At 49.7% G+C, this 16,430-nt stretch overlaps 1 protein-coding gene across 3 annotated transcripts in view; it reads right to left on the bottom strand.

The window, feature by feature from the left end:
• Positions 1-11,887, bottom strand: part of FLNB (filamin B) — a 530,593-nt gene extending 518,706 nt beyond the window's left edge. For 2 of the 3 annotated variants that reach the window (XM_078661488.1, XM_078661489.1), the window contains exon 1: positions 11,460-11,886. In XM_078661488.1, coding sequence (XP_078517614.1) covers positions 11,460-11,751 — 292 coding nt within the window. In that variant the 5' untranslated portion in view covers positions 11,752-11,886. Of the gene's footprint in view, positions 1-11,459 lie in introns of all 3 variants that reach the window. The other variant, XM_078661490.1, reaches the window with a different exon arrangement.
• Positions 11,888-16,430: the final 4,543 nt, after the last annotated feature.

Raw genomic sequence — 16,430 nt, 5'->3', positions numbered from 1 at the left:
TACTCCTGTGCCTCCTGTTCGCCTACCGAGAGGTCCCTCAAAAATCCCTAGGCTTCAGCCCATTTGAACTCCTGTACGGGCACCCCGTCCGGGGTCCCCTCAGCCTAGTCAAAGAAGGTTGGGAGAGGCCCCCCCAGAAAACTCCCCCGGATGTATACAAATATCTCTTGGCCCTTCGCAACCAAACCCGGCGATTCAGGGAGATCGCCAAAGTCAACCTTGAAGCCAGTCAGGAAGACATGAAGAAATGGTATGATCAGCACGCCTCCTCCCTCGAGTTCGAGCCGGGACAGCAGGTCTGGGTGATGTCCCCGGTTGAACCCTGTGCCCTACAGGACAAATGGTCCGGACCCTTCAAGGTGATCGAACGCAAGGGGCCCGTCACCTACTTAATCGACATGGAAACTTCCCGGAACCCCCTACGGGTCCTCCACGCCAACCGACTCAAGCCCCATTTTGTACGCTCAGAACTCAGCCTCCTGATGGCTACCGATAATGGGACGGAAGAAGACTCCGAGCCCCTTCCAGACCTGCTGAGGACCCTCGGGCAGGATGGCTCCGTGGAAGGGGTCAGACTCTCCGAGGCCTTGTCCCCGGAGCAACGCCAAGACTGTCAAGCTCTCCTGACACGATTCGCATCCTTGTTCTCTCTCACCCCTGGGGTCACCCCCTGGTGCCTTCACGATGTGGACACCGGGGACAGCCCCCCTATTCGCCACAGGGCGTACCGCGTACCAGATCGGGTGCGCGCCTGCATCCAGACCGAGGTGTCCAAGATGCTGGCACTGGGAGTGATCGAACCTTCTGACAGCCCCTGGGCCAGCCCAGTCGTCCTGGTCCCCAAGGCCGCCGCCCCGGGCGTGGCCCCTGAGCTCCGGTTCTGTGTGGACTACCGGGGACTGAATGCCGTTACCAGGACCGACGCTCACCCCATCCCCCGGGCAGATGAGCTAATTGACCGTATGGGGGGCGCCCGCTACCTGAGCATCTTTGATTTAACAGCGGGCTACTGGCAAATCGGCCTCACCCCCAGGGCCCAAGAACGATCCGCCTTCTCTACCCCGGACGGTCACTACCACTTCAAGGTGATGCCCTTCGGCATGAAAAACGCTCCGGCAACCTTTCAACGACTCGTGAACCAGGTACTGGCGGGCCTCGAAGAATTCAGCGCCGCCTACCTGTACGACATCGCTGTGTACAGTCACCACTGGACCGACCACCTCCGCCACCTGCGGGAAGTCCTACACGCCCTCCAGCAGGCCGGGCTCACCCTCAAGGCCAGCAAATGTCAGGTGGGCCAAGGGTCCGTGACCTACCTAGGACACCAAGTGGGAAGCGGTCTGGTGGCCCCCCTCCAGCCCAAGATCGCGGCCATCCAGGCCTGGCAACCCCCCACGACCCAAACCGAGGTCCGGGCCTTCCTGGGATTCACCGGGTACTACCGGCGGTTTGTGAAGGACTATGGCAGCATTGTGGGGCCCCTCACGGAGCTCGCATCCAAGAAGAACCCCAAAACAGTCAACTGGACTCCGGACTGCCAATCGGCCTTCGAGAAGCTGAAGACCGCCATGTGCACTGCCCCCGTGCTCCAAGCTCCCGACTACGGCCGGGGATTCATCGTCCAGACGGACGCCTCCGATCGTGGAGTGGGGGCCGTCCTCTCCCAACTCAACACCGAGGGAGTCGATCAGCCAGTGGCATTCATCAGCCGACGCCTGCTGGCCCGGGAACGGCGCTGGAGCACCATCGAGCGGGAGGCCTTCGCCGTAGTATGGGCCCTCAAGAAGCTCCGGCCCTACCTCTTCGGCACCCCTTTTCGGGTGCAGACAGACCACCGACCCCTGCAATGGCTGATGCAGATGCGGGGGGAAAACCCGAAACTGTTGCGCTGGTCCATCTCCCTACAGGGGATGGACTTCACTGTGGAACATCTGCCAGGCCAGGACCACGCCAACGCAGACGGCCTGTCACGCTTTTTCCGCCTCGACGAGGAGAGTCCCCAAGAGGATGGCTGACTCTCCCTGCCTTCAGCTGGGGGGGACGCATGTTGGACAGGCCTCGTAGCCGGGCCGTTCCCCCCCCCCCCGCACAACAGGGCCCGGACCCCGGCTCTCCCTGAATCACCAGCAAGAGCCACCCCGGCAACCCCCCGAGGTAACCCCCAACCCGTCCACAACGGGACTCCAGCTCCCGAACCCTCCCGTACCGGCTGGCCCGGGCCCCCGTCAGCACCATGGCCCCGGCCCGGCAGCCATCTTTGGGCACTACAGCACGAGGCCACGTGGCCTCGACTCGACCCCAACCCTGGGCCTGGCCAGGCCCCGACATCGAGGCACCAACCTCCACACAGGAGGTAAAGAGACCACTTGGCATGTCGATGAAAGAAGGAGGCGTCAACAGCTCTCCTCCGCCGGGTGTCGATCACCCCCGGCCTCCCTGGGGGCTGGCTCCACCCCCCTGCTGGGTGTCGGGACTCCCTGACTCCAGACCCCCCGACCCCCAGGCGCGAGGGTCCGGACATCAAAGGGGACTAGACCTATAACTGGGGCAGCCCCAGACCAGGAAGGCAGTTGTATCCTGGAGTCGAGAGACACCGAGAAGAACTCATCCTTGACGGACTGCCGGCGCTGCCCCAGCCCTGCTCGTGAAACCTTCATCTTGGCCTGCTGGCGCTGCCGCGGCCCTCTGCCTGTGAAACCTTCATCTTGGCCTGCTGGCGCTGCCGCAGCCCTCTGCCTCGTGAAACCTTCATCTTGGCCTGCTGGCGCTGCCGCGGCCCTCTGCCTCGTGAAACCTTCACCTTGGCCTGCTGGCGATGCCGCGGCCCTCTGCCTCGTGAAACCATCATCTTGGCCTGCTGGCGCTGCCGCGGCCCCCTGCAACGTGAACCATCATCTTGGTCTGCTGGCGCTGCCGCGGCCCGACCTTGTAGACTCCTAAAGCTCGAGGATTGTGAGCTCCCCTCCTGCCACCCCCCGTACCGATCCGGTACCGAGACTGTCCCGCTACCCCCTCTCCCTACAGAGACTAGAATTGAGAGGACCCCCGAGTCCTGAATCTCCTGTACCGCTGATAACCTTGCTGCAAGAACCCTATATAAAGAGTGTTGATCTCATCCTTGTGTGGTGTCTATCTGTGGGAAGGGAAGTGACCTGTCTGTACGATCGCCGGAGACGGCCCTCATCGGAGGCCTCTCCCCCAGTATTCGGCCGACCCTCCGGGCGCTGTCTAACAGTGGGGAATAGGGAGGGGGTATTAAGACTAGATACCCATGTTTTTTTGGCGTTATATATAGTGAGAACTCGACCCGAAGGTATCAAAGCACTTTACATGAGCACCAGTTGCGTTACAGATGGACACATTCATTTTTTGTTAGGCACAGGGAGATTAAGTGATTTGCAAATGTTGAGCGTCCCTGCAGAGACTTGAACCCAGTTCCCCAGCTTCGAGGTCGACCTCTCTAACCGTTAGACCACAATGGCTGCAGCCCTTTTCTTTTGGTCTGGAGAGGTTGGGCAGGGGATAAATGGCAAACAAACGGTTCAGCAGCTCTGATCCAAGACTGCTGTTGGCATTCTTTGGGGTATGGCATGGCAGTTTGAGGTGGTGGGAGGGGGGTGGTCATATGCTGCTAGTCAAAGTGGACACTCAATCCTTTCTGCTAGTTCCTAGTTTTGTGCAGGATGGTCAGCCCCGTCAGCTGAGCCTTAAGCTTGTGCGCTGCTCGGGTATACAGAGAGCTCTTTGGCAGTTTGGGACGGTCTGCAAGTGTTCATCAGTCTAAACGAACATGGTCACAGGCAAAGATGGCTGTGCCAGGTTCTTGTGGGGCAACTGAAGGTCTGCCCAAGAAGGTGTGGGGAATTACGTGCCACGCCTTATGGTCTTCATGTGTCCACTCCAATGCACAGTGCCCTTTAACGAAGGTCTTAACATTCAGAAGGAGGATCAGATAGAACAATGAGCTGAGCATCTCTGGCACTGGCCAAGATGGCTGAACAGCATTCTTTGAGGACAAACTTGGTGAGTCTAAAATGGTGCACATGAGGGAAAATCTGTGCCGCCATAAATACCACAGCAGAATACCTTCTGCGGGGAATATGGTACAGTCCCCCCAGAGAAACAGGGTCGCCCACACATGCATCAAACATCCATTTCAGCCTTCAGACCCCGAAAGCCTCAGGCCACTGTTTTCCGATGGAGTAGCAATGAATTACTATTGTGCAGTCCAGGCTAGTGTAGGTCTGGGGATATGCATTTTCTTCTGAGCAAGTAGAATGCTGTTTACTACAGAAGCATAATTAACAAAAGTAACCACTTTTTATTGGTTTCTTCAATTGGTATCCCCCTGCTTGAAACTGAAACACTAGTAATCAGTAACTGAAGCCACTGAGGCCAGTTCCAGTGGACACCAGATACACCCTGTGCATCATACATCCTCAATCAACTTTAGGTATGACCCGGCACTCCTTGACCGACTTGATAAGACTTTACTCAGAGTTAACAGAAGTCACTACCCTGGTGACTCCACCTTTTCTAATATTCAAGATCAGCACTTTGTGTGTTTGCACTGGTGGCTCACCCGCTGAGTCGCATGGAATGGAATGGAGAGGGTGCCACGGTTTCAGGATGTGGTCTGTGTGCTCGGCCTATCTGGGCTGATTCACTCACCTGGGCTGCATGAACTCCCTTGGCAGACTGCAGATCTGTGCTTATCACACCAAACCCCTACAGGTGTGTGCTTACCCTTCAAAACACCGGCAAACATCTCCATGGATACAGGCTCGTTACTGCGGAATGAAATCCAACCCCGTACCACCGCAGAGCCAGCCAGCCTCCAAGTACTGATTTCTGCTTGTAAAATACGGTTCGAGTTTCTCTCTCCTGCCCGGGCCTTCGTCGGGGAGAAGGCCGAGGATTGACGGGGGCTTATACGTGTAAGCACTTAAAGCCCCTTTAAAGCTGCACGCAGGTTGGCTTATCCGGCCCAGATGTGGGAATGAAAACATTCAGAAACAGCCATTAATATCCTAACTCAGGCAACACAAGCACATTTGTCAAAGCACAGACGCGTAATCGAGCGTGATGACGTAATGACCGGCGGAGTCTAAGAACGGAAGTGGCGATTTGTGTTCACACCTGTCCCACCAATGCTCCTGCGTCTCGCCCTTATCCTTGTATCTTCCCCTCCTGGTGCGCCCTGACGTATCCTGCAATAAGTTTCCTCATTTACATCATTGTTTTGTGATCAGGGAAAATTTGGGAAGTTGATTTTAGGGGCACTCTGAAGAGGATAGTCTCCTTCTTAATTACGCCGGTCTATATGAAAATAAAGCAATATCAAGAAACCATAATCACAAAATGCTTTCAATATGTTCATCGCCGCAGGTTCATTTACTTGGGAGAAGGGCGCTGACCTGAACCCCACCCTATGCCCAGCCCCCCTCAAACAGGGTTGCATCTGGTTCCGAAATTTGAGATATGCTTTTCTTGAAAAAAAAATTGAGAGTTTGCGTTTTTTCTTTTAGGTTAAACATTTTCAAAGAAGGTCAAGTTATTAGTAGTACACATAACCAGCATGCATCTGCACCGAAAGTGCATCCACAAGAGAGGAAACATTACTTTCACTCCTGTACAGAGATGTGTCAGCTACTTCATGTAGGTTCGGGCCATGATGAAGGAAGGTGTAACTAAGGCAGACTTGGTGCGTTAGTTTTAGTCCAGTGTATATCAGTAAAAGTTACATCGCGAACATGTGTTGTTTCATAGGTTGATAGTCAAAATCTCCCTTTGCTCATCTGTTTTTAAAACCACTTGAAGTATTTCATGTGACCTTTGCTATCCCTGTTTACATTTCACGTGTTTTACTTCATCTTGCATTGCATAAGAGTATTTTCTTTCTCTGGATGTGGTGCTGTTCTTTTGTCCATGCAACAGTATGATCCTTGCTCAGTGCATACTTTTAGCGGGGACGCTTCCAGGGGTCTGAGTAAGCGCAGGTTTTGGGTGGGTGTTTATAATTGTGCATAACTAAGAACTTTGGAGCTGACGCAGAAGGCAGTGAAAGTTTCTCACAGTACCAACAAAAGGTGCTGCTCGTTACATAGCAGGGCCTCAGTGGGGTATGTTTCAACTCATGCTTCCTTTTCATACCACCACTTTCAACAGGAAAGAAAACCACCATTTTTGCTGAAATATATAAATATTTAGTGTAAGGTGATCTCTATAAGGGCTGTATGGAGAAACACAGTAAAACCTAAAATGCTGCTGAAAAGTTGGCTTTTCAATTCTATTTAGCCATCTAGTGGCTTAGTGGACTAATGCACCCACCGTAGGTGCCTGTATTCGACCTCATGGTCACAGGTTCAAATCCCAATGGGTCCACTCAGCCTTTCATCCTTCTGGGGTCGGTAAAATGAGTACCATTGAATTGGGTAACCATAAACATCTGTTGTTCAGCGTCAAGATACCCTTGGGTGAACGTGTGCTTGACAAATACATGATATGTTTATTTCTTTGCCTGGCTGGTAATCTGTTGTCATAGAGCCTGGATACCCTGATTTGGTTAATTGTTGGGCTTAAAAACATTGTTTATCATTCATTCAATCAGCGGGCTCATACTGTGTTCCGTGCTGTGCTTCTTCAGCCTAAGATGTGAGAGAGAGGTATAACGAACTATGACTTATGGCCCATAGGAACTAAAAGTTTGGACTCCCTGTCCTTTGAAAATCACAGAATTCTCAGTGGTTTGGTGATTGAAAATCACATGATCACAGACACTGAAATGCTTTCCACACAATAAACAGGTAAGACTCAATCCCTACAGAGGACCAATTGTTTATGTTATGTATAAGGCCCAGGTTTCATGATTGTGTCGGGTAAAAACCCATTATAACCTTCATCTTGTACACAGCACTCTAAAGTTGACCTGGGAAGATTTTGTGGGCTAGCCTGGTACCGACCATGTACATATTTGGTGATTTTATTTCTTAAATAAATGTGGGGTTTACTGAGAAACAGCCTTGTGAGCAAAGGAGAAAATCTTGAACTTAAGTCAAGCCCTTAGCAGACACCAATGCAAACACGCGATGCTGCCTGCGCAAACATTCACATTGCTAAGTGCAGTGTTTCGAGCACACTTCAACTTGGAGAATAAACATTCAAGGAGCACAATACGACCCTTTGCGATAGTGAAAATGGGAACTGCTGAGTGCTTCAACCATTCCAGGCTGAATATGGGGCATAGGGCACCATCGAAATGTGGGAAGATATCCCACCCACTGTATTACTAGCGCCATAGGTTATAAAGCACTTGTAATACTGCCACCAGGATATCTCCCATGTTTATAGCAGACTAACCAGTCGGCCAAACTTAAACTCAAAATAAGCCCATAGTTGTATTAACTATAGGTTATTGTACATTTTGTAATCATGGAGAAATTGATCATTTTTATTAAATGCATGCATGTTTGCTTGATATTGTATTTATTTATTGTAATTGTAAGTGGAGTGGCTCACTGGTTAGAGGCGGCAGACCCGGAAGCAGAGAATGGCCCGGGACCAGGGTTCAATTCCCGACGCGGCAGGGTCGTGGACCAGGGTCAGCGGACTCGATAATTCTCGCCTCGGTGCCTACTCTAACCAGGGATCACACTCGGCAACTCTGGGCATTAGCTTGCCTCATCTCTACAACGGCCCCCCACATTTGCCGGGGATGCCTGGTTTCACCTTGGAGATACCCAGTTAGGGACCATCTCACAGGGATAGCCAGGACGGGTTCCCCAGCGGTCTACAGCGCCACGACGCCTCAGGGCAGCAGTGCGCTTTACAAGACACATACATTTACATTTACATTTGTTGTATGTTTTAAAGCTATATTGTTGGTTTTATTCTGTATGCATCATGATACATTTTCTTGAATATACAATAACTTTACATTAATTTAAGTTTGTGTAGTCAAAGAAAAGACCAATAACTACACCTTCACCTGGGATAGCCTGAAACCATCCGGCGCTCGTGAGCATCATGTAATCTATCTGTCATTTAACTGGAGACTCCCTGCTTTTTTAAAAGAAAGATTCTATTGCGTGTTTCAACCAGGCAGCGACTTCACCAGGATAATTATTTATCCGTAAAGATGATGATGATGAAGAATTTATAAAGCACAATAAATACCTTTGAGTCAGTGGCGTAACGAAAGCTGAGGGGGCCCCCCTGCAAGGTACACGGAAGGGGCCCCACTCTGGATTTAATCCGGAGCTTTATGGCCTAAGTACAGGGCTAGGAGGCCTCCTGCAGCTCAGGGCCCCCCGCACCGCGGGGGTGCGGGGGCTAGGCGCTGCCCTTAGAACGTACAGATATAGATGGAGTAAGTTTAGGAATTTTACCTTGAAAAGCCATATTTTTAAGCTCTTTCTAAATTTTAACTGATTAGTCCCTTTTTTAAATGAGGTTGGCAGAGAGTGCAGTGATAAGTGTCTTTCTGTGTCTGAAACAACTCAAGACACAACTGTTTTATGTTGTACTTAACTGACAATAAGACATCAGTAGCCAATTTCTTTTTAAATATTAGCATTTTCTGCTGAGGGTGTTTCATATTTTTTACATTTTTCTTTTTTAGAAGCACTCCGGTGCAAAAGGGCTGTTCAATCTTAATAAGCATAAAAAAATAAAAATTACTTCCTGTATTCTACGACATGCAAGGCCTAGAACCATACATGGATGAGTGCAACATCTCTGAAGTGTAAACCACCACCTCCTAACCCTAAGTAGACACTCCCATCCTTATCAGTCAGCATCCGGCCACACCCACCCTGCTCAAGGCAAGACCGAGAGGCTAAATGCGGGTGCCTTCTAACCCTCATGCCCCAATCACATAAAGACCAATGCAACTTCTGGAGAACACTGTCCAAAAGCTTTGAACCCTCACTAACCAACCACACCTGGATACATGAAACATCTGGAGCTTACCTAGCCATGCATTTTGATTCTCATGGCCCCACCACGTGTGGCTCAATTTATCTAGAGAGCACCAGCAAGCATGCACCTTCTACCCTCACTGCCTGGATCAATGGAGCATCTGGAGACCGATAATTCATAACTTATAAAGGTCACTGCCTGTTCACTCCGTGATCAATGCAACATCTGGAGGTCTCCAAAGTGCACCTCTGGATCTTGACTGCCTGGCCACGCCATGATCATCACACTTTCTGGAAAGCATGGACTTGTATCTCCTAGCTAATAGACTGGGAAAACAACCTGAATATCTCATAGTAAAACTTCCAACTCTTGATGCTAAACACCTCAGTTTTGGGACGCAAAACTTCAGTACCTGCCCGATGGGAATTAAAAGGCCTACTAGAACTCCGCAGGCGACATTAACCTGGAAACTCTGGCTGCTGAAACCAGTCGACAACTCTGAGTGAGAAATGCGAGTTGACAAAACCTCAAAGGATCCATACCATCAAACCCTAGTAATTTCTCATTTTAGTGGGGGCAGTTATCATGAATTACTCTGGGACCACGTAATGAAGCTTTTAATTGACTATTTTGGCTTTAAGGAACTGATATGGAAAATTAATATGATTAAGATACAAAATCATATCTTCTGCAAATGTATTATTTGCAAATTCAAAGACAATTAAATATAATTGCAAACATAATACCAATAATTATAAACATAGCAATAATAATCCTATTTTGATACCCTCTGTTAATGCCTCAGGGTCAACCGCAGCCAGATCAATGCAGCTTCTAAAGCACACACTTCTGCCCGGGTTACTCAGACTTCCGGGGGGCCGCGCCCGGTTCAATGAACATCTGCACAGCAGCAGCCCGCACCTTCTCAGTCCGGCTGCCTGATGCCACACCCTCGTCAGCTCAACCTTTGGAGGTGCATGTCCCACCTGCCTCACCACACGAGCCCACTGTAATCCCTACACATCCTGGCGTGCACACGCGCCCGCACCTGCACGAGCCCTCAGAGCCCGAGGCCGCAGCCTGCAGGCGGTGTCAGGAAGTGAGGCGGGAGTCCTCCTGAACACACCAAGGAATCCGCGGAGTCTGTCGTGAGACCCGACAAGCCGGTCGACAGAAGCTAATCTACTTACTGCCAGGCGCGCGCATTTCAGCACAAAAAAAAACATATTTTCTATCCCAGCACTGCAAAGTCGTAATAATAACGTAACGACGTGAACACTCATAGCAAGTGAGTTTTCGGAACATGACTGAAAGAATGGAAAGAAATGCAAAGAAGCTTCAGGTGTCACTGGGTTGGGGGGGGGGGGGGGTGCAGAAGTGCCTCTGGTTGGCACAGGGCTGAGCACGGACTCTCGTCGTGTGCACCAACATGGGACCGACACACCCCTCCTACTGGTTCGAGGCTTAATCCCTGTATTGGCATTGATATTTACATAGCGCTTGCTATACCTGGCGAGGCGCTTCTTAGACGCCGATTTGGGCAGCCCTCGCTGGCTTCGTATTCTACTCTACCCGCGGACTAACACAGTAACTCCACTAGGAGACGCTGCCCATTAAAACTAGATCCGATTACCCCCGTCTCTTCCGGGCATCTCCTACCGTGGGAGTGCACACCCGCTTGCCATATCAACTCACTTACAGAACGCAATGCCAACTTGATACCAACTTTCGATTCAGCGGCGCTTTCTTGTAACAACATGCCCGACATTGGCGACATATGCATGCGCTCACACATAAAACACGTCTCCTTAAGTACCTAACTACAATGCGTTGCACTTTCAGGCACCTGTGGACCCGAGCAGTGGGCATATGAACCACTCTCACCTATGTCTGAGGTCTCACCGCACACATTCGCCTACGAGGGCGACACCTGTGTAGTACACTTTTCCACTCTACTCCTATGAACTGGACTCACTCAAACGGCCCAGGCAGATTGCTCACTCTGTAAGGCTGCTCTTTAGCCCATCATGTCTGGCACTAAGGTAAACATATACACAGAATAATTCTGACTTTTCCTGCACCTGCCCCTAGAGTTTAGGAGACTCCCTCTGCACGTGTTTTCACTTTTAGAGCACAGGAAGGGCTCCTGTTGCTCAGCCCTCTCTCTATAGGGGACAGGCGGAGGAACAGCCTACCGACCATATGGTGCACGTGCCCTATATAGGCGACTTTAAGAAACTTTACAACTTGTACATTTGCATTTTTTTTCTGTTTCTCTCTCTTCCTTGTGTGACTTTACAACGTGTACATTTGCCATTGTTTCTGTTTGCATCTTTTATGTAACTCATGTAATCCTAAATCCTTATGTATCGCAACTGGTTCTTATGTAAAGCGCTCCAAAACCTTCGTGTAATGTTCGCGCTATATAAACTTGCATTAAATAAATAAATAAATAAATAAAATCGCATCGACGCTAAGCAGATCGCCTGTGGGCATCGGGCTCCCGTCTCCCTCCAGAACACCTCCCAGGGGAGACTCACCTATAGAGACCAGCTTGATGTTCTCGCGCTCCAGGAACTCGAGGGCCACGGACACGTTCTCCAGCTGCATCTGCCTGAAGGTGGGCCGCTGGTGGTACTTGCGGTACATGCGCTTCTGGCTCAGCACCTCGAGCAGCGCGATGAGCCGCAGCCCGTCGCTCAGGTCGGTCTGCAGGTTCCCGATGCGCTTGTTCACGCACTTCAGGTGCTCGTTGCTCCAGCGGGTGAAGGTGTTCTGCTGGATCTTCTTCCAGGGCGCATCCTCAGCCAGGTCCTTCTCTGTGACCGGCATGGTGAGTGAGGCTGGCTGTGCGGGGCTGGGGCTGCTGCGGGGCACGGACCGGGCGCGGAGCTGCTGAAGCTGAGCTGCTGCCTCCTCGGCTGAGAGAGGGCTGAGTGTCAGCGCTGTGCCGGATCTGCACTGTCTGTGCGCATGCGCGCGCCGGCCTCGGCCCACTCGAGAATAAGGAACACGATTCCTGCCTTTTCCCGGACCAGGCACGCGCCTGGAGCGCGCGCAGTCGTTCAGCGCCTGCGCATTGAGCGCCCTGTCAAGCGGTACTCTTATGGGACCTGGGCTGTCCTCCCTCTTCCTGCCTTTTGGTCACTGCCACTGGCTGCGGGTCACGTCCTTGAGCAAACGAAAAACCCGTGGGGAGAGAAAGGGAAGGAAATACCAAGCACTCTTGTGTGTATATATTTCAACATTAACCACCACTAGACGAATATTTGTATGCACAAACGTGGAGAATTGCACATATTAATTCACACATTTGACAGTGGTTTTTTGGTGGGCAGAAAGTTAAACAAAGTTGAAAATATCATGTTTATCTTGAAAGAGAGTCTCAGCACAATTTATTATGGATTACAGGTGTAATTATCAATTGTGCAGCAGATGCTACAAAGCCACCAACAAGCATTGGCAAAGACAATAAACTTACAAGACATAACCACGCAAAGAACACTGATACAGAAACTAGGAAAAACCTGCAGTACAAAGTTAAACAGCACACAAAAGGGCATAAGCATACAGGGCAAACTGGAAAAAAAGAAAAGAAAAATAATAAATAAAACATAGACAACATGAACCCCCATCGCATAGAGAAAAGTCGCACACCATACATTCGGAATGGGGGCTGAATCAAATGCTGCACAACATCCTGGTCACGTTATCACGCAACAGGGGTACTACCCCCATTCAGTGAACTGGCCAATGCCATAACTGCCACCCCCAGATGGAAGACATCGGTACGGCGTCTGGATGACCACACGGGAAACGGATGGTGCAGTTAAACTGTCACTACTCCTGCACTACTCCAGAGAGGAAAGCTACCTCCTTTTCAAACACTTACCGAACACAGGCCTACCTACCGACTAAGACACCACTGTAAGAGCACTCAATGCTCACTTTGATCTGCAACTTAACCCGGACTTTGAAAGGTTTAAACTGTGCCAGGCCAGACAACGAGAAGGGAAATCAATCAATACCTTCTATGCCAGGCTACGAGAGTTAGCAAGCACCTTCACAGCCCATGATCGACCCAACGAGATCCACGCCCAGCTAATACAGGGGTGCCGCAACAAGACGTTGCACAGCTTAATCCTGAGGCAACCCAATATAAGCCTAGACAACATCTTGATCCTCGCGAGGTCACATGACCTATCCGTCACAAGAGCTGACTAGATGGACCTAGAACTAACACGAATATCGGGCACGACCATTGTCGTCAAGGCGGAGCGAGCGGATGCAGTGAGGCCAAAAGAAAGAGGAAATGGTCCCGGGGGTACACAATCCAGCCACAACAGAGCAGGTGCGAATACTGTGGGTGAGAAGAACACCCAATCAACACCTGCCCCGCCCAAGGCCGAACATGCTCCCACTGTGGAATTTCCAACCACTTCGCATGAGTATTCAGAAAGAAGGCCCAAGGCAGAGACCCACCATGGCAGCAAGCCACTAAGAAAAATGGGCTGTCAAGCGCAACCCCCACACATGCCAGCGACTCAAAGAGTAGCTCTCAATCGACCTATCAAGTGGAAGATTCTTCGCCAGAAGAAAATGAAGAAGAGGAAACATTCCTCATCTCATTCACAAGAGAGCTGAAGAGACGCCGGAGGCCACATGCACAATCCGTATAGCAGGGTCGGAAGTAAAATCGGTTATCAATACAGATGCCTCCGTGAAAGTCATGGGAATACAGCAATACAATCGTCTACGACCCAGGCTGCAGCTAGTGCAGTCAGACACCAATATATTTGCATATGGAAGCAAGTCATCCTTGCTCCTCCGCGACGGATAACAGTACCAGTTCAATTAGAAGGAAACAAAATCCCGACAACGATCCACGTCATCAACCAAGAAGCAGACAAGCTCATCAGCAGCCACTACGCAGAAGACGTAGGTGTCATTCGCAAGGAGCGTGAAGTCAGATCAAACAGATGACCTACTTGACCAGTTCCCAAACCTATTTGAAGGACTGGGTGCATCAAGCACCCACCCGTTAAGCTGCACACCGACCCTATGATAGGCCTTACAGCACTTGGGAACCAACGGATGCGTTCTACCTTTGACCACTGGTGGAGAGCGAATCACAAAAACTAGAAGAACAAGGGGTCATAGAAAAGGGGTCAGGACCAACCCCATGGGTCTCCCTGATGGTCATAGTTGAGAAGCCAAAACAACCAGGGAAGATAAGACTGTGCATAGACATGCAGCTCCCAAATAAAGCATTTTGGAGGGAGCACCACAAAACCCCAACCATGGATGAAATTGTAGCCAATGTGAATGGCTCCCAGTAGTTCTCCAAACTGAAACTGCTTGGTAGGTGGTTTTATATGGTATTGGCGCTCCTGGACAATACACAGGTAAGTATACTCTAGTACTGAGTGAGGATTGCTGTGCATAAGGGTAGGGAGAGCTACCCTCCTCCCCACCGTGTGACTATCCACTGGTAAACAGAACACCCTGTCCCCTGCACACGCTAACAGTATATCAGTTATATCAATGACAGTGTGACAACAGCTTGTGTCTTTGCTGGAACATGCGCTTCAGTTTATTCACAACAGCCTTAGCCAACACATGTTTCGTCATGCTTACGGTTGTGCACAGCGACTTCTTCAGGGCTAAGAAACAAACAGTAGTACAGAATTGGGAATGAAAGGTATGCAACAATAGCATCCAATGTCAGTTTCCCATTGTGACAGACTAACTTTGAAGAATCAGCTCATGTTGCCTACTCGAGCCTGTGGAAACCCATGTTGTCTTAAATGTGTCACTTCGGTTGTTTAGAGACAAATTAGTGTAATTTAAGAAAAATTATAGTAACACTCTTAGATAAAATAACTGGTCCGGAATTAAGGCATGTTTGTTCCTTGTGAGCCCAGTTGTGACATATGAACCTAAACAGTCAACAGTGACAATAGGGTCCAATGTTAGACACACAGTTAAGACTGCACCTGTCTTGTGTCTTCAGAAATAATCCCTCTATTCACAGCATATGTATCCTGGATGTGTTTCCCAATGAGGAGTCCCTGAGGATGGGTAAATGAATGAAAACGGCCTAATTACATATAAGAATACACCCAATGGAAAAATGGCAGGTGACTATTCTAAATACTTTAAGAATATGGTAATGCGGTCCCACATACCTTAAACAAGGATTTAGTGGTAGTGCAAGTTTATTCAGGCATGAATAAATAAATTCCAGGTCGTGTTAAAGGAAATAACCGCAGCCATATCCTTGCCGTTATTAATACGAGACCTTTGCCTAATAAAAAGGATCAAAGGAAAGTGTGTCAAAACAAGCGAGTAGTCAGACCCTGTGGTGAGTATTTATAAGATGCCCCCAAACACAGATGCTTGTATCTAGCGTCATTGGCAATGTACCGCTAATTTCAGGAGAACATTCAGATAGTTATGGGCGCTTACCTCTGGGATGAACAAAGCTTCTTCCGGTGTGTACGCTGGAGACCTAATGGCCCACAGGAGAACACACTTTTATATGTGCCTGGGACCGGAAACAGTTGTAGGACTGTACCCGCTCCGAAGAAGTCGGCCATCTTGGAATGGTACATTCAGTACCCCGCTTATCAATATAGGTTAAAAGTGGGCAATTCATCAGCCCCGATGTGTGTTGATGTAGAGCTCAAGGGTTGTGGGGTATTGAACAGCATTATGCTCGATGGGCTAATGCATAGTAGTAAAACAAATACCGTTGGCCATCTTGGAGTGTCTAATCTCCGCATTCAGCTTAATATCAGAGATAGTGAGGGGCAAATAACGACCCAAGAAGGAGTAAAGAACATATCAAATTAAAGCGATTGTAGCTGTGTGCATCCAGTAAGGATCTGAAAATATAATTTCGATTATCGCTGTGTGCATACAGAAAAAAGGTTTGTAGAAGGAAAACAATGCTGATGCCACCATGTAATGGTGTGTCCACAGCAAGTTTAGGAATGTAAAAGAGAAAAATGCAATAAAACGTAATAAACAGAACATGGATGAATCCTCCCTAGGGTAACAAATCCATCTGGATATAAGTTACCTGAAACTAAGTCTTTTGATATTTGATTCCAAGAAAAAAGGGGGTCTCTGGTAGTAGAGTTCTATGGCAACAAACTGGATCTGAACGCAGAATACCATCAACTCACCTCACAAAAATGTGCAGAGTGAGAAATGAACTGAGCACTACCCAGGAGAGTGTCCTACTATGTGGATCCCGCATCGTCATCCTAGCGGTGCTGCACCACCACGTAACACAGCTGGCACACAGGGGGCAGCAGTGGTCGATGAAAATGAAGTCAAGGATGCATGAAAAAGTCTGGCTCCCTGGACTGGAAGAACTGGTGGAAGAGACTGTGGGGCGATGCCCGGCATGGCAACTCATGGGCGTCCCTGACAGTCCCATGCCAATCATCACTGAGGAACCATGCAAAGCGCCTTGGGAGAAAGTGAGTGTGGATTTCGGGAGT

Source organism: Lissotriton helveticus, chromosome 9 (assembly GCF_964261635.1).
Source record: "Lissotriton helveticus chromosome 9, aLisHel1.1, whole genome shotgun sequence".
Lineage (NCBI taxonomy): Eukaryota > Metazoa > Chordata > Amphibia > Caudata > Salamandridae > Lissotriton > Lissotriton helveticus.
The sequence above is the reverse complement of the archived record's forward strand: the minus strand, read 5'-3'. Positions and strand labels throughout refer to the sequence as shown.